Source organism: Boleophthalmus pectinirostris, unplaced genomic scaffold (assembly GCF_026225935.1).
Source record: "Boleophthalmus pectinirostris isolate CB_2022bp ecotype Guang Dong unplaced genomic scaffold, ASM2622593v1 HiC_scaffold_5, whole genome shotgun sequence".
In the NCBI taxonomy this organism is placed as follows: Eukaryota; Metazoa; Chordata; class Actinopteri; order Gobiiformes; family Gobiidae; genus Boleophthalmus; species Boleophthalmus pectinirostris.
In genome coordinates, this window is record NW_026571404.1 from 15,309,477 (window position 1) to 15,328,635 (window position 19,159).

At 38.5% G+C, this 19,159-nt stretch overlaps 2 protein-coding genes across 2 annotated transcripts in view; one reads left to right on the forward strand and one right to left on the reverse strand.

Annotated features, from left to right (window-relative positions):
• LOC129411613 (kinesin light chain 2-like) overlaps nucleotides 1–188 on the reverse strand; it is a 20,290-nt gene extending 20,102 nt beyond the window's left edge. The window contains exon 1 of the mRNA XM_055162958.1: nucleotides 159–188. Coding sequence (XP_055018933.1) covers nucleotides 159–188 — 30 coding nt within the window. The remainder of the gene's footprint in view (nucleotides 1–158) is intronic.
• Nucleotides 189–434: 246 nt separating this feature from the next.
• Nucleotides 435–19,159, forward strand: part of LOC110168117 (phosphofurin acidic cluster sorting protein 2-like) — a 60,584-nt gene continuing 41,859 nt past the window's right edge. The window contains exons 1-3 of the mRNA XM_020933524.2: nucleotides 435–638; nucleotides 13,005–13,094; nucleotides 16,602–16,727. Coding sequence (XP_020789183.2) covers nucleotides 435–638; nucleotides 13,005–13,094; nucleotides 16,602–16,727 — 420 coding nt within the window. The remainder of the gene's footprint in view (nucleotides 639–13,004; nucleotides 13,095–16,601; nucleotides 16,728–19,159) is intronic.

Consider the following 19,159-nt stretch of genomic DNA (forward strand, 5'->3'; position numbering starts at 1 on the left):
ATTGTCCATTCTAGTGGAGCTGTGTTGGTTAAAAACACAGTGGAGCACTACATGACATTTTCTGTTGTTTTCTGTTTGAGAGAAGAACTCAAATATGCAGGTTTTATGTGTGAATGAAACAAAACACAACTCCAGGTATGTTTCTGATTAGGAAACACATCAGAATATGGTCCCTTTAAAAGCTCCATTTCTTGAGACCGTTTCTGCCGTGAAAAGTTGAATAATCACATATCTATAGCTATCTGAACCAGGTCTGAATCAAAGGCACTTATCTCTTTATAGTGAGTCTGATTGGCTTTGGGGTGCACTTTCACATGACACAGACTCTGCACTGACAGTGGGCAGCTCTCTGTGCAAACACAATAGTATCTGATTATTCAAGTGTTTAATCACCGCTCATCTGCAGACCAAAGCCAGCGCCAGAAATGACAGCAATGAATACCTGCCACTTTGAAATGCCCCATTCACTTTCAAAGGGCTTATTTTACTATTTAAAGCAAGCCACTAATGCACTTTTTCCTTTTTTTTTCCCTCTCTCTTTGTCTCGCAGGCTTTGCACTCTCACGCTGAAAAAACTAGTGGTTCTGAAAGAGCTGGACAAAGAACTCAACTCATTATCGATAGCTGTCAAAATCCAGGTGAGTGATTTATTCTTTTTCGTTTATTATGGGCACTGACTCAAAACAGAGGTGGAAATGGTAATAGATATACACAAAAAATTGCAATGTCCAACAAAAACATATAAAACCCAACTGTGTAGCCAAAATATTTCCTTAAATTTGACTCTTTCTTGGCCTGGAGAAGAGTCTATACCTGCTCGTCTCCATAGAAATGTTGTTCCTTTTGATTTTCTTCCATACAAATTGGGACGAGAGCCATTTTTCCGTATTGATTACATTGTACTTTGCCATGAAATATCCAAAAGGGAAAGTAACAAATGCTGAACCTGGTAATTTCTCTTATTGAGTGCGTATACATGCACATGAGTATCCCGGTTATGATTGGGTTTTTTGAGTATCCCGATTTCGTCATAGTGCATGTATATCCCGGTTATGAGAAACCAGGTTACTGTAGCTGGTATATTCCGATAGTAACCGGGATACTGTGACATGTATACGCAGTATCCCGGTTACTGCAACTTAAATTTGAATGCGCATGCGTCCAAAAGACAAATACTTCTCAGTCTTTTCACCTCTACAAAAACGACATAAATAAAGTGACCATACGTGAGTGAAATGACTGCGCTAAACCTGCACAGGAATCTGCACTCGTACGACCTGCACACGTGTGATCGCTGAAAAGTTAAACATGAAACATCTCCTATACCATATACACACAGAACACTTACCATCGTCAGCCACTCCTCTGTCACAGAAAAAAAAAACACACATATTCCACTGAGTTGTGTCCTTTAGTCCGACAGAAGCTGAACAGCATCAGCGGCACAAGGAGCAAGCTGTTTTTATCAGCAGTTTATGATAATTAGCCATGCGGTCTTAAGTTTCGTTTCAGTAAAACGTAAACAAATGTGGCAAAGCTGAATTATATTATCAAACGGGCTGATGTGGTTATGGTTCATATGTTATAAAGCTGAGTTTATTTATGCAGAATACTTTAATAAAAAATCTACACGTTGGGTTTGATCAGTGCAGTGGATTGTGGGATACCTCATAGCTCCGTACCGCTGGTTAGAACCTCCCGAGATTCCTGTCTGTATTTTTCCTGGTTTATTAACCCAAATTAGGTAAATTTTTGCACTTGCGCATTTGTAAGATTATGTCACGAAACCGGGATACTCTATTTGATCATGTATACACGAATATGAGTATCCCGGTTTCTCAGCACGCGTGTATACACAGTAACCGGAACACTGACATAACCGGGATATGACTAATAACTGGGATACTGATGTACATGTATACACACTCATTGACTAGGCACAAGAACTCACTGTTTTACCAGGAAACGTGGCATTTAACAGTATTAATTTTAGCTGCCCCCCATCTGTATTGAATAATATTGACCTATAGACTGATATGACGTCATTTCAAACCATAACTATTTAGTACTTCATTGCATTTTACATTTTTTACAATTTGGCTCTCCAGTTCTGGGCCAGTCTATTGTCTCACTGTAGAAATGACTCAAATCTGGTCTTGCACTTAAACCTAAATCAATATGAAGCAGTTTAAAATGGGAATGGGATGGGTTAAATACAGTCATAACTCAGTCATGGAGAACTGATTAACCAAGCCTTGAAACTACTGAGGAAACAGGAACAATAGCTTTACTTCAGAAGTCATAATGTTGGTCACCAACTAGACAAACATTAGTACACATTAGTCACTCTTCTTTGGTCTTGGTGTAAATAATCTTAATTGGAATTACTGTTAAATTGTGACCTTTCTTCTTACAGTAATCGTAACACTAAAATTTGATATTGTGACATAATAATTTGTAGTTTAATATTTTAATTTCAGTACATCTCTCGTCTGCAGCAAAGCACAATTGCAATATATTTGAAATCTGCATGATGCATTGTGCACGGGGACCAGAGGCTGCTGGTTGCCTTGACGATGACAAAAGCGTTCATCTAATCTCCGCGATTGATTAAACGGCTCTGAGCTGTAGCACAGGAAGCTCTGGTGACTCACCCAGGTGCAGGAAACGGCAGTCTGGCATTAGCACCTTGAGGAAGATTTACGTTCTTACTTGAATAACTGATGATGCAGTTTACATTATCAATATTCTGTAAATCACACATATATAATGCTTTGTGAATGAAACGAGGTCAGATATATTACAGACATGAAATTAGCTGTTCATATGTGGTATTAAGATTTGATGAGATGAGGCAGATCAATGAGTTTTACTATATATACAGTACATTTTTTACTATATATTGAATATATATTACGATTTCTGTTTGGAGAGGGCAAACCAAGCTCTGCATGTCAGGCCGTCGTGATAAAATGGTAAAAATCTCTCCACTATTGCAAAGAAAATGTACACATGATGAACAGTGAGCCTCAAAATATATTGTTCCATCTATGCATATTATCAACACAGGCCTACTGTTTTAGAAGAAGCACGTACTTAGAAATGTAAATTATATTTTCAAAGCCATCTTAAAATTAGATGAGATGTATATGCACAGTGTGTTCGATATTTTATATTTTAAGTTAATCATTACATTTCTTCTGTTAAACCAAGCCAACAATATTTGCTGATTTTTTTTTTTTTTTATCTCATTCAAACTTCCTTTTCTTTATGACAAATCAAATTTGTAGAAGAAGCATAGATATTTAGCAATTTGTCTAGGGAGTTACACGAATTAAAATCCAGTATTATTAAGTACAAAGTCTTCCACAACAGTTTATAGTCGTAGTGATTTATAGCAGCATCAATCTAGGATGCAATACATGCTAAATACAAACCATATTTCAAGAATTTTATAGATGTAAAATTACCTTCACAATTATCATTTGTTTAATCATAAAAGCCAATAAAATGCTATTAAGCCTCTATTCCCTGCTGTTGTAATTAAACATGTAATATGTTTGTAGATGTACTCATTTGGTCCTAAGCATCTTTCTAATGAGACAAACAAGCAAATACATCAGACCTCGTTCCAATAGGATCCTTTGACGTTTTAATAAATCAAGGAATGTTGCTTTAAAGACTAGCTGCATTTTCCTATGGCATGTTAATTAACTATTTTCCTTCCAGTCTCTCAGTATTGCAATGCCTATTATGCATCTTAATTGAAGTATTATGCACAACTGGCTGAGTCTATTTCAATACAAACTAGTTTTTTCCCCCTTTGCCGTCATAGAAGATGCGAGCAGTCATCCAAGTGTAGCGAAGGGATCCATGTTGTGTGCGAAGCGTGAAATCTGCCTCTCTCAGAGCAGCCGGAGGACAGGCTCGGCTCTGCTTTGCTCAGAAGTGGGGCGTTAAATGTAATTTGCAGGTGTATACATCATATATATGTTCATAAATATGAATGTATGTGTGCACTTAGGTGAAGGCGGGACTCATTGATATTAAGAGCCTTGGAGGTAGAAAACTGTGGTTTATGCATGACTATTTACCGTTTTTACCGTTTTGAGTGTTTTGCTTTTGCCATACCTTTAATACGAAATGCATGTCCTCAGAGGGTTGTTTGTTTTAGAGGAAATAGTCTTGCTCAACAGCGTTAGTCAATCCGGCCAATAGGGATGGGACAAGATCTCGTGAGACAAAATTGCCACAAAACCGTAAACACATGAGAAAAAATTACAGGAAAAATGACAAGAAAAAATGATCTTTTCTACGTGTTTACATTTGGATTAGATTAAGTGCTGGAGAGTTACATTTCATGAGATGCTGTAGTTCCAAAAAGCAATGCTAGAATGACAGCAAAAATGTTAAATAAAATAAGTTCTGAATAATGAGGCCAATTTGGTGAACTGAACCAGACAATTCATTTATTATAAATAATGTCAAAATCTTGTTTTATCTAACTGTGGACCCAATCTCGTGTCTCATCTCATCTGGAAAATGTGCCTCATCCCACCACCTCTAAAAAACAAAAAATACTGCATTAAACTATACTAAAAATATATTATGCATGTTATATGAAACAAGATATTATACATAATCTAGGCACAGTAACACATTTTGAAGTGCAATATGTTGCTGAAGTAAATATAGATGATAAACAATAAAATTTAAATTAATTTATTGCAATGACACAAAAACCCAATAGCAGATTTCTACCATTAAAGGGACAGTCCGTAATTTTGGACATAGGACCTCATTTCCTAGTGAGCCAGAGTGCTGGAGACGTGTGGAGACACTTTTTAAAATATTCCATGTAGTCCTTGTATTTGCAGAGGCTGCTGGTGCTAGGCTAGTGCATGTCAATGGCCATAGATATCCTGCCACAAAAAACTGTTTTACCCAATCCACAAAACACCCGAAGTAAATCTGTTATTACGCCAGACTGTCGATGTAAATGTCTGCGTTGACAGAATAATGTTTGAAATAAAACTAACCTTGCATCACATGAATCGTCGCATCTTGAGGGACTATTTTCTCAGCAGCAGCAGAATTTTACTTTGCTGGTAAGATAGGTGCTAGGTGATATCAGTCCATCGCTGCCAAGCTTTTATCAGCAAGTACAACTCACGGCTGCTGCTCGGACATAAATCCATCCTTCAAATGCAAGGTTGGTTTTACTTCTGAAATTATTCTATCGACACAGACATTCACATCGACAGTCTGGCGTAATAATAGATTTGCTTTGAGTGTTTTGTGAAGTGGGTAAGACTGTTTTTAGTGGCAGGATAACTATGGCCATTGACATGCACTAGCCTAGCACAGGCAACGTCTGCAAATACAAGGACTGGATGGATTATTTTAAAAAGTGTCTCCACAAGTCTCCAACACTCACTAGGAAATGACGTCCTATGTCCGGACTGTCCTTTTAAAACTAAATGTTAAAAAAAAAATCACGAGCTGCAAAAAATAAATAGCAGAAATAAACACTTTAGTACAAAGAAAATGTACGCCGTAAATACTGACCCCAAATAAATATCGTTCAGCTTTCATATACTGACAATAAATCAATGTAGCAATTATCCTAACAGGGTACATGCTGCACATTGCTTATAACTCCTAAAAGAGTTTTTCAAAGTTATTGCTGATTGTAAAATGCTACTTCTTGGAAAAATATTGCTTCATCTTGAAAACCAAATTGCTTCTTTGTAATAGATACTCAAAAACAACAGACATGTCCCGAACTGAACCGTCCCCCTCAGTGCAAAGAATACAAGACAAGACGGTGTTTTATGTGAATGACGAGCCCTCGCACAGCCTCATATCTCCAGATTGTTTTTAAGATGCAGAGTTCGCCCCGGTCTCATCTGGCTAAGTGTCTCTCAGCTCTCACAGTCTGGTAATGAACCCTTTGGCCCGGACAAAATGGCAGTTTAAAGTCTCACGGAGGTTCAGTGTTCCCTGGGAAATTTGCTGTCCGTCACCATGGAGACACCTGGGTCACCCCAAACAAGTCGGGACCGTCAAATATTACTGAACCCAAAATAAGTAGAGCACATTGTAAAGTATGTTTACCGAGGAATCCAGTGGTTTTCAACTCTCATGAGGACAGAAAAAAAATGTTATTGGTAGGAATTTCATGTAAAGAGGAGGATTTTGGTTTTCCACACATTTTTTTTTCAAAGACTTAGCTCAAATCATATGTTATTTTGTACAAGAAAACAGTGGACAGATAGAAGATTTGCTGTTTTAACCATTTAAATAGAGTTCAATTAAAAAATAAATCGCCAGATACTAATCAATACTAAAAAAAATTGTGTCAGAGCCAATAGAAGCTACTCAGTTGAATAAACACCACTACTGGAAAAAAGTTTTAAGCTCTTTTTAAGTCTTGAAAGAAACTAAACAAAAAAAAAGTCTGATTATGTTATGATGAAAATTACAATCTATTATTAATACAACACTATTAACTTCATCAAAATCAACAAGTTATTATTTTTTTATGTGAGAATAAAATATTTATTTGAGCTTTCCAAACTATATAACAATTTCACTGTATCCCCCCTTTTTGTATCTGGGTTGTATAATTATCTACTTCATTCGCTGCACAGTTTTTCAAGTCTCCCAATGCTGCACATGCACAACCTGATTATGCATTTTTTATTCCTCCAGTTTGCGCCCGGGGTTGTTTCCAGACATTTGTGTCAGATGGAGAGTGAAGGAGAGGCATGCAGTGCTCATTTAGTGCGAGTGGCCGTACACTTAGATATGATCCAATTATGTAGAGCTGCGTTTTGGGGCAGCAGAAGCCTTCGACGCCTAAAGCTCCTCTAATGCAATTTCACTTGTCCTGACCTTAAGCCACTTCCTGTCGGCACTGAAAGAGGAGGGGCCACTTCTGCTTTTGACAAGTTTCTAAAGAAAGACTGGGCAATACTGTTTAACAATAACAGTTTGAGGGGATTCACATTTTCTAAATTTTAGTTGAGAGATTTTGTTCACTACTAATAGAAATTCCTTATCATTACTGAGAGTGAATTGTCTTTTTTCGCATCTAGTTGTGAGCCCTGTAGTCTCAGATTCAAAGTAGCTGGAGGAGAGCCATCTGTAACATTGTTTTGGAATAATTATTATACAATTTCATTGATGATATAACAACCAAATGCTTTTGAATTTTGAGATGAAATATTTTGTTTAATATACTGGCAATTACAGAAACAGTCAGTAAGTTTTCACGAAATTGTAGATTTCTTCTTTGTCCTAATTGAGGGGAATTGGTGCAAGCTCCAAAAATTACAATACACAAATCATCCAATAATGGAAATCACTGAAGCCAGACACTAAAAAAAGTTATTAAAGTAAGTTGTGTTACTCCTCGGCACTGCTCAGAGTTGTTTATTCTTGTTATACCATGGTCCCATAAACTGAAAATAGTTCACTTTTAAATCTAACAACCTTTCGGCTGTCCGTGGATGTTCAAGGCATTTGTTATTTCTGTTTTAGTTCCTGTTAAAAATACTAACAACAATTGAAATACCCGGATATCAGGAGCTTTACCCTTGAATTGAATTTGACTTATTACAGATATGTTCTTTCTCACGGTTGCAGAGTTCATTAGAGTAGTGGGCCCACAATGTCACCCATCCGGCCCTAGAAAAGACCAGCTTGTATTGGCCAGGAGGACAGAGTGAGGAGGACAGAAAAGAGAGAGGAGTAGAGGAGGGGGACAGAGGAGGGGGGCAGAGGACACTGAGTACGACCCTCTTCTCCAGCCTTTGTATTGTTGGTGCATGCGAGGCAGTTGGAGAGTGCTCTGCCTTTGTGCCTTGATTCATTGCACCAGGCCCAGAGCATGAAGGGAAAAAGCCGCATACAAGGCGTCTTTGTGTAGCTCTGCACATAGGCCGGTATGAAGCTTTTCTTTTCTATGGCAAAACAAGCATCGCACTGACACACTCCACATCAAGACCCTTCCAGCGCAGCCTTCACATGAGTAGAATCTGCTATAGAACTGGATAGTGGATAGAGTGTTCATTTATTGCATATAGTTACATTTTATTTCATCACAGCCTATTTAGACAACCTCAGAGCAATGGCATGGACAGAGTGCTTAGTAGATATAATAATGGTTCAGTGCAAAAATAGGCACCGCTTGTGATACAGTGCATGACCCAGGGATCTGAGTGCAGTGAGATTTAATCCTTTCTCCAATAATTTATTGAATTTCTATTTTTATTTAACTCAAGTCTAATAAATAATGGGTCAAAACTAGGGGTGTAATGATATCCAAGTCTCACGATACTACATTGTCATGGAATGAACCTCACGGTACGATATTTATTGTGATATCGTAGGAAAGCTCACTGTATGGTGAGGAGGCTCACAATTAGGGATGTAACAATATCAAAATTTCTCGGTACGATATTGTCATGATATACATGTCACGGTACAATATTTATTGCGATATTTTGTGTAGGTTAAACAGCTAAAACTGTTAATATGCTACTTTTTCCTCTTTAAATATCTTGACAAGACTTAATCCAAAGAACTAAGACTTAAAAGTGCTTAGAACTGTCTGTTATTTCTTCATGTAGTCTGCAATGAAATGGAGCAAAGGATCATGGTCTATGTAGTTCAGTCTGTCTTTTTTTAGCTGTTGCTGCAGCATAACTTAATAGGCAAAGAGACTTGTAATTTGATATATTATGATGGTCCACGATATTACTGTGAGAACTTTGACAATACGATATCACGATATTTCGGTTATTTTTACATCCCTAGTCAAAACAAGGGATTAAAAAGACACTGATGTTTGCCTGCAAAGTTTCACAAAGTGGCATAAAATTTCACAATCTCCATGGAGACAAGCAGATGACTCCATCAAACCAAGTATTTTTTGGCAATTACACCACACTACTACTACCACTACTGCTTCTCCTACTGATGACAACTGAGGAAGAGTAAAACAAAGCAGATAAATTGTCTTTAAAAGCGCAGTCTTCTTTGGTGCAGCAGATTATTAAAAAAGGCGTTGTAAAAAATAATAGATGCAAACTTGTATAAACATAGAAAAATCTGAAAAAGTGTACAAATATTCAAATATATAATTAGATAGTAAAAAGCAAAAGTTTATCAGTCAGGAGAAAAACTTGTCTTGATACTTTGTAGTGGCATCATGCTGGGGGTGTTCTACATGTATCTCTTAATGGTAAAATGTTTAGGAATTACCATGGAAAATGCACACATTAGACTGTCGAAAAAGTTTTAAAATTGTCTGAAAACTCAAGAGAAAAAACACAAAATGGATTTAAAAGCACATTTTCAGGAGCCTGTGATCAGTACGAGCATTTATGGTCCTGTTTAGTTGTCAGGAGATTTTCAACAAAAAGGTGAGCATGAATAGCTGAAAAACTGTTGGCTAATGCTGACTGTATTATTATGTGAGAGAGACTTGTTTTACAGCTCACTGTTGTGCTCAAATTGTTTTTAAAATTAAGTTCAGATTAAAGTCTGATAAAGCCTCAGACAGAGCAGTGCCTACGATCAGCATCACACTCCCAGGGTATGTTGAGGACATCAGCTGCAATGTATCAAGAAACCAAGAGATACAAAAATTGGCCTACTGCCCTTTATAAAACAACACACGTTTGATGGACTGTGCGGGGCAGTCTTATCTTTCAGGTCATGTTGGAATAAAGTGCAAAACAAAGTGATCCAAGTTCAACTCTCGCCCCTTTTCTTCTAAAAATAAAACTCATTTGTTCTCATAATCAGGATTTATATGGTGTTTTTTCACTCTGGCTGTGCTGCTAATTGCCTTTGGCGTCTTCTGTCACACCTTTGGTTCGGAGACAGTAAAGCAGCGATGCTTTGACACCAGCTTATGTGTCAAAGAGCTTTATTTTTATCTGCAGACCGAGATGTGTCTGCGGGGTGCTGATATGCCAGGTATGTGCGGCTATCTGCTATTTCAGGGCCCATACTAAACATCTTCCCGGAATCAGATGTGAACATGCTCATGACTGTCCCCTATACCGTTCCTTTAAATGTTAACATAGTGATAGCAAGGCAAGGCAAGTTTATTTATATAGCACAATCCATACATAAAGTAATTCAAAGTGCTTTACAGAATAAAGCACATTACAAATAAATCAAAGCATAAATAATCATCATGAAATTAACATTAAAAGAGAAGAATACAGAATAAAACCCTTTCATATCATCTGCACAGCAAAACAGAGCCTGGATTTAAAGATTATCACAGTACAAGCCTGACTCACGTCTCCAGGAAGACTGTTGCAGGTTTTAGCTGCATGAAAATGAAACACTGTCTCTCCTGTTTAGTCCTGACTCTGGGCACCAGCAGTAGGCCGGTCCCTGAGGTCCTCAGAGTGCGAGATGGTTCATATGGCACTAACATGTCAGAGATGTACTTTGGTGCTAGGTCATGGAGAGACTTGTACACAAGCAAAGCTACTTTAAAGTCTATTCTCTTAGCTACAGGAAGTCTCTCCAAGTCTGGTTTAGACAGTATACTTTTGATTTCTGCAGTTGTACCAAATCTGCCATACAACGTTACCTAAGCTAAAGCAATAACTATACGTTTATCTTACGTATGATATGATATCTTTTAGATCTGCCAATAGAAATCACTTTTACTTTTGTGACACTTTTCCCTTTTCGATTCATGGGTTTGAACTTCCTGTTGATGTCTTTTTTCCCATTCAAGAGTAAATTGTTAATTGCTTTGGCAGCCCTAATTTCACATCATTCTGAAAACCATGGATAGATCTGTTGTTGGTATCATTAAGAAGTTGCCGATACGATACAATACATAGGCCATGATATGGTAAATCTCTCGATACAGTGCACTTCGGTGTGATACGATATATTTTAATAAAAAATAATGGTTAAATGATGGCTGTGATACTAAAAGTATTTGTTAAACCACTTCTTGTGCAAAGTTCATATGAAACACACACTTTTTTTATCAAAACAAAACAGTGAAAATGTCAAGTGTGTTGCATAAATGAGTTTCCTTCCTCTAAAAAAAGCAACAAAATTGTAGCGCTGTAACTTATTTAGTAAAATATACCAAAAAATACTCTTAGCGATATATCGATACTGCGATGCCAGACTTTTGTGCCACGTACGGACTGAACCAAGAACTGAACCAGGTCCGGGACCAGACCGGAACCAAATCGCGAGTGAGACCAGGACTTAGACTGGGACCAGACCAGGACTGAGTCCATAACCAGGACAAAGACTGAGACCGGACAGCGACCGGGACCAGACTAGAACTGAGACAGAACTGAGACCGGTAACAGAACCAGGACTGAGCCTGGGACTGAGACCAGGACTGAGGCCAGGACCAGACCAGGACCACACCATGATTGAGACCGGGACTGAGACCAGGGTTGAGACCGGGGCTGAGACCAGGGCCGAGACCGGGGCCAGACTGGGACCAGACCTGGACCAGACCGGAACTGAGACCGGGAACAGACCAGGGCCAGACCAGGACTGAAAACGGTTTAGACCTGGTTCAGTCCTGGTTCAGTCCGGCATTGCAGTTGAAGTCACAGAAACGGGAAACATCCATTATCCGTTTTTTCCATTATTCATTTAAACACAAAATCGAAAATTGAAAAAGCGAAATGTTATCCGTTTTTTCATTTTGGTTTTGGAGACAAATAATGAAGAAAACAGTTGTTTTTTCTTTTCTTATTTTTGGTTTTATATTGAATCTGCCCTGTACTGACTCCATGGAAATACACATGTTTAAGTCCTGGTTTGGGCACTATACATACCATAATATATAGTGACCAGAGAGAACAGGAACAAGTTTGATCTGTGTACCATCCTCAAAAACATAAACAAATCAAACAAAGATGATTATGAGTACTTTTAGTTTCTGTCAGTTTTTCTACAGGGATTATGTTTTTCGGTGCTTTCTTTTCCTTATCTCTGCTGGTGCTTTGACAGCTTGGATGCTCGGAGCTTATTTTGTAATTTACTTTGCCCTGTTATCTGTCCTTAAAATCGCACGCCAAGACATTCATTTAATTCACAGTCTGTTGTTGATATGGATGCTTTTTTCTCCTCTTTATTTTTGACTCAGGTCCATGTCTTTATGTCTGTTATTTTGATAGCTCAGCAACAGCACAGTGCCATGTTTTCTGCTCAAGGTCTGTTACAAGATTTAGCAGCTCCAATATCGTGCCCACCGAACCATCAAGGCATTTCTCACCGCAGTATTATGTCAGAGGAGGGATAGCTTTACTGCCCCATGTGGCTAATACCGACACTAATTCAACTAGCAACTTAACTCCATACCTGAAGGAATCTTTGACGACCTCCAGTCTTAACTGCAGTAATTACTAAACACACGCGAATAACTTAAATCAGTCCTGACCAGCTGTACTTGCACTCGCTGATTTAATATAGAAAGAATTTGCCCAGCTAAAATGGTAACTTGATGAGAAACATGATCGACTTAATCCAAGGCAAACCTGCTAAAAGCGAAGGGCAGGTCTTTTGAGGACTGAGTCAGGGCCACAGATACGTAAATCCTTTGGCTTCTCGATCAAATGGACTCTGTGCCAGTTTCGGAAATAGACCTGATTGAGTGATTAGTGTTTAAGAGCTAACAGTGAAATATATAACTTGTTTTTGTGTAATAGCTTGTACAGTGATCATTTGGTAGCCATTGTAAGTAAGTGTAAATAATTTCTGAATACTTACTTGAGAAATACCGTAATATTGGTGGCCTTTATTGACCCAAAAACCTTGAACCATGCTCTTGTATTGTTAGTACTGTGAAAAATGTTATACTGTAAGTTTGGGATATCATTTAGAGGTGGGAGATATTCAGAAAAAAATGCAAATATCACAATCGTTTGTATATTGTGTCTTGCATTCATGTTTGTGTCTGACTCCAGTTTGTGTTTCTTGTGTGTTTCCAGGGCTCGAAGCGTCTGCTGCGTTCAAACGAGTACATCCTCCCTCCCAGCGGCCTGATGGAGACAGATCTGGAGCTGACGTTCTCACTACAGGCACGACCACTCGCATTACACTGTGAAGAGTCACACTTATGCACCAGCCTCTGCTCTGCTCCTCCATAGAAACGCATGTACTCTCACCAAAACCACCACTCTCCGCTGTCTGCTCCTCGCAGCAAAAGTGTTAGGCTCAGCTCATGAATCTGTCTTTCATAACACGCTGTATTCATTTACAGTCTGGAGTAGGGATGGGCATTCGATTACATGTTCTTAATCAATCGCCAAGAGAATTAATGATAGATTTTTGATTAATCATTAATGTTTTTATATTAAAATTATCATCATTATTATTACTATTACTAATCTGCATAAATAAACTCAACTTTACAACATATAAACCATAACCACTATAGAGGCACACCAGCCTGTTTGAGATTATAATGTGTTTATTACAGCTTTGCGCACATTTGTTTACGTCTTACAGAAACGAAACTTAAAACCGCATAAACTATTAGCTCTGCTCTTAACTCTTTGTGCATCTCTTTATTTAACAGTCATTTCACTCACTTTGTTTGGTGACTTTATTTATTTTGGCTTCTGTTGTGATGAAAAGACTGAAAAATGTGCACGTTCACGGTGCACTAACCGGGGATACTGCATATACATGCAGCATAACGAAACCGAGACACTGATGTGCATGTAAATGAACTCACTGAGTGGTACAGTGATCTCCAAGGAGGTGTCAGAGCCGAAACGTGGGATTGTGAGGCTGCAACTCCAGCATTTGCTCTGTCAGACGCAGCCTCATCTTCTTATGCTACGTACAGCATCCAGCAACCTACATAAGGTGTGTTGATTAAAAATGAACGTGATTGATGAAATTCTTAACGATCAGTTATCGATTAGTCAACTAATCATACCCATCCCTAGTTCAGAGTTAAGTCTTTTAGCTTTAAAGGTCCAGGTTTTCATTAGGTAACTTTTCTAATGGTGGGTCCTGGTTGTGTTATGGTTTTCCCAAGAATGTTCCACAATATAGCATTAAACTATAACGGGTGATGCCACCAAGCCAAGTTATTGGTCAGATCTTTGGAGAAGTTTTTGTTTTTATTTTTACTTTTTTTAGCAATATAAACATGTGTAATTAAACTGCAGTTTATATCGGTCCAGTCAAAGCAGTAACATCTCCATGGAAACAAGCAAGTCAGTGACCCCCCGTTAGAAAAGTTACATAGTGAACCTTTAAATAGCCTTGCTTATGGTCAAATTGTTGAGGCAAAGAAACAATATTTGGTTTTATTGAACATTAGACTTAAACTAACTTTATTGATCCACAAGGGAAATGACTTGGACACAGTAGCTCACAGGTCACGATATATTATAATAACAAAGTGAAAAAAATATAGGTGATAATAATATATTCTAAACTTGAGAAAATTGAGAAAAATCTGAATTTTAAGTTGGAGTTGAAGCATTTACCCCTAAACTACTACAGCTCTTCTGCTTTAGGCACTTCAGTCTTTACCAAGATGTCACTAAATGCCTTGGGAGACGGCTACGTTTAATTATAAAAGTTATTCCATTATTCCAATTTACATTTTTAATTTGACTTTTTTGTCGTAATAGAATTTGCATTGCTTTTCCTAATCTCAAAGACATTACCCTGACTTGACAGCTCACCCCCTCGAGGCTAATTTCCATTTGCATATTCACTGTTTTCTGTCCACACTATAAAGCCCTAGTCAAACTTACTCACTGTCAGACTCGCAGAGAAACTGTTATGAAAAAGCGGATGTTGTGATGTTTCTCAACCCTGCGCTGTTTAAACAGACATTTCATCAGTATTGTGTAAACAGGGCAGCATAAAGGATGTGAGAAGGATTTTAAAAGAGACGTGTTTGATCATAAATAGACCAAGTTTAAAATAGTCCAGACTGCGCAGGTGTAAAATCCTTTAACTTTATATAGAAAAATCATGTCTGTCATTTATTGAAGGCAGTTGGTCACATAACTCCCAGAAATAGTTTTACAGAGACCTCAGTTCAGGTCATAGTCATTGTTTAATAATATTCAGTAAAAGACAAGCTAAATAGTTTGTCTCTACAGGAAAATCAATGCTGACAATGAAAATGATCTAACTGAACTAATTTTTACACAAATGAGGAATGTCAGTGTGTAGCAGTGTTCGATCACCTCAAAGGTCAAAATTAGATGCTTTACAAAATAATTGACAAATGTTTTCATTATATTGCATCACTCTGACTGTACATGATACATTTTAATATTCATTGTTGAAGGAGCTGTGCCTTTTACGGTCTTAAAAGCTTAAAAACAGAGCTAGTTAATTTTAAAAGGTTTGCAGTGGTCATGTACCTTATGCATTACGAACATTCTAATTATTTACTGCAGTGAGTTTATGAGCACTTTTCACAACTCTCCGAGAGCAAAGTGGAGTTTTGTCCGTAGGCGGAGTTTGCGGGGGTAATATGGCCAATACAAATATTTACTTTTGAAAAATCAATTTTAAATATGTCAATAAAACCAGAAGATTGTATGAAATAAATATGAATCCTAGTCTGAACCAGGTCTTAAACAGGACTAAAACAGGACTCTACGAACCAGGACTAACCAGGACTAAACCAGGTGGACCTAAACCCAGGACCAGGACTGAACCAGGACTGAACCAGGACTGAACCAGGACTGAAACCAGGTCCAGGTAAACCAGGAACTTAAACCAGGACTGAACCAGGACTAAACCAGGAAAACCAGGAAACCAGGACTGAAACCAGGACTGAACCAGGAAACCAGGACTGAACTAAACCAGGTGAGGAAACCAGGTAAACCAGGACTAAACCAGATGTAAACCAGATCTAAACCAGGTCTTAAACCAGGACTAAACCAGGACTAAACCAGGACTTGATCCTTTCTTGATCCTTGGTCCTTTCTCCCGCGGTCACCTGACAATCTACGCGGGCGCACCTCCAGGCCTGTCCCAATACTCAATCCTCGTTCATTTCTGGTTAAGTCCTGGTTCAGTCCTGGCAGTGTTGTATATTAATCTGGTGTGGACAGTAAAATGATAATTTCATTGTACAGGGCAAGGCGTTTCCTTACTGTGCACATGGCAACACGCAGTTTGAAACGCACTTTAAATCTTGAATCTAGTGCGTACATTAAAATGTTTGCCCCCACAGCGCAACTGGACAATAAAATGCTTTCTGCTCTTTGTCTCGAGTTGTTCTGTCAATTCAGGACTTTTCTCTCATATTCGTGTTCACAACATTACCATTTCCAACAAAGTTTTGTTTCTCTCAATCATTCATATAAGTTCCCTGGAGCAGCGAAATTAACAGTGCATTATGTGGTTTTATTAGGCCTAAGATGTAGCCAAAAGCTCGTTCTCTGCTGTGTGCATTTTACCTTTACTCTAGTTGGAAACCGTACAGAAATGTAAACCTTGTTATCCATTACAGTTTGCAGCCTTTTTGCTTGTCTCTCTCAGTTTAAATCTTATCCAGAGTTGTCCATTATTATTTATACCCCATATGTTTTTATTTACAGTACCCTCACTTTCTGAAGAGAGACTCCAACAGACTCCAGATCATGCTGCAGAGGCGGAAACGCTACAAGAACCGAACCATCCTGGGCTACAAGACTCTTGCCGTGGGAGTCATCAATATGGCCGAGGTATGGGGCTGCATAAAGTATAGATTAAAATGTGTTACTTTAATGTATTACTTTCACATTATCCGCAAACTAAATCTCTAATAACAAAGAGTGTTGAACATTGATTTGGAAACCTGAGAATTGTAATTGAATCTTCTGACTGCTTCGCACCACTGCTAATAACCTAAGAAAGCTAATTGTGGGGAAGAAAGACGATGAAGCTGACATATTTTAAAAGGCATTTTATTGGAGAAGTACTATAAAGAAGGAGCTGTTGTGGTTGTCATATTTTCGATGTGTTTTGAAGGTTGGTGGTTTGAATCCAATGGCAGAGTCAGTGGTAGATTCACAGCCCACAGGTTAGAAGTTCAATCCCATCTTCCACACATGAATACAGTTGTTGTGTTCTTGGGCACTGGGCAAGAAACTTACCCCGCCTCGCCACCAGTGTGTATGTGTGCACTGGTGCATTAGTGTGTCATGGTTCATCGTCAGAGAGAGTGAGACCGTTAATCCGGACGTTTTTCAGTCATGGTTCAAAATCAAGTACAGGCCCTTTTAGTTAAAGGTCCAATATCACAAATTGACTCCTGTGAGCTTTAAGTCATGTTACCTCATCAAAAACAGATGTAGAGTTGTTTGGTTTCATTCACACGTGTTTGAGTTTATTATTAGTCTGTCTAGTTCTCCAAAGCTCATAATGTTTTGTTCCACCTTGTGATGTCATGTCAAATTAACAGCTCATTTTACCTTTAGAAAGTCCATTGCTGAAATCATCCAAATGATTCTAGTGAAGGTGTGTGGAGTTTAAAAACATAGTGGAGCACTTCCTGTATTAATCACATGACATGACAATGTGGAACAGAGTGTTTTCTATCTGAGAGAAGAACTAAGCCTAAATATGCAGATTTTGTGTGTTGAAACATGTGTGAAAGAACCAAAACATAACTCCGGGTCCGTTTGTGACGAGGAAACAACATTATTAGCCAGGCTGGTGCCACCTATTGCCTCCGCTCAATTTCATTTCTCTCTAGTGATTAGGTCAGGAATTGGAATACAATAGATGCTTTGCCAGAACCCCGGAAGTGCGAGTTCGGGCACCCGCCAATCAGCGAAGAGCCATACATTCTGTGTTGGTAACAATTCCCGAGATTGAGGATTTAAAGCCGGAACAAAGAGAATGTTTGGTGAATTTTATCAAGGGGAAAGACGTTATTGCCCTTCTTCCTACGGGATTTGGGAAAAGCTTAATATACCAGTTAGCCTCCTTTGCATCGCATTACATACGTCATGACCAAATAGCAGCGATTGGTTAAATAAAAAAGTACCCACCTACCGTCGCGCAAATTAATTCTAAAGCTGCGAGGTCAGACTGTTTCCATGAAGTGAAACTGGCTGATGAATCAGGCTACAACATTATAACACAGATCAGAAAATAGTGTGATATGGGCATTTAAATGTTGCCCAGATACACATTTGCATATATAATTAAATGTTACTCCATATCACATTTTCCAATATCATTCAGCTGTAATATGTCCTGATTACATCACTTCTGCTCTCATTGTGAGACATGTCATTTGTCCGGTGTAGGGTGTCATTTTGCTGTTACCCTCTGAGTGACAGGAGCTGCTCCGTGACAGTGACTGACAGGGCTGTAATAAGGGATGTAATGGGGCGAGTTTGAGAAGGGGGCCTCTGCTTTTCACTTCCCATGATTCACTGGGTCGCACTTTCTGCAGCCTGAGATTAGGAGCCATCTGGAGCTAGAAACTTTCTCATAGCCTCTGCTCATTTACACGTAATAGATGAGTGTTTGATTGAACGCGTGCTGTAATAGATGTATGAATTTGAGTGTATTTAAATGGACTTGTCGAACGGAGTGTCTGCCACCTTCTTGTTTCCATGGAGATTTTATTGCTTTTACAATATAGCGTTCATTACTAAAAACATACCTTGAAAACATGCTTTCTCATGGTGAGCGACATGCCTCTCCACAAACATGACCTGCAGCTTGACCTTGTGGTGTCACTTGCTTGTCTCTGAGGAGATAGATAATCCTCCGAAGCTGCTGCAGAAAAGATTTAAACACATAGGGACTCAGTTATCACGTATCATCGCGCAGTTTTTGCTCTTATAGTTGTAATAAATCTGGGAGCACCTGCTAAATAACTTCATTTGCATTTCCTCCACCTCAGATTTTGCGCTTGCTTGAAAAAAAAAAGGGCCCATTTTGCAGATTCATTCACTCACAGGAGCAAAATTGCGCTGTGTCTTCTTTAGCATCTGTCTGAGAAATTGCATCGTGTTTTTGCTCCACTTTTGGCGTGTTTAGCAGTTTAGCCCATCAGCAAAAGCTTGATAAATGAGGCTCATGCTGGTAATAGGCAATAAAAACAATAGTCAGGAAGTTTTACACGGTCTTGGTCATTAAAGTATTTTCTGGACTTTAG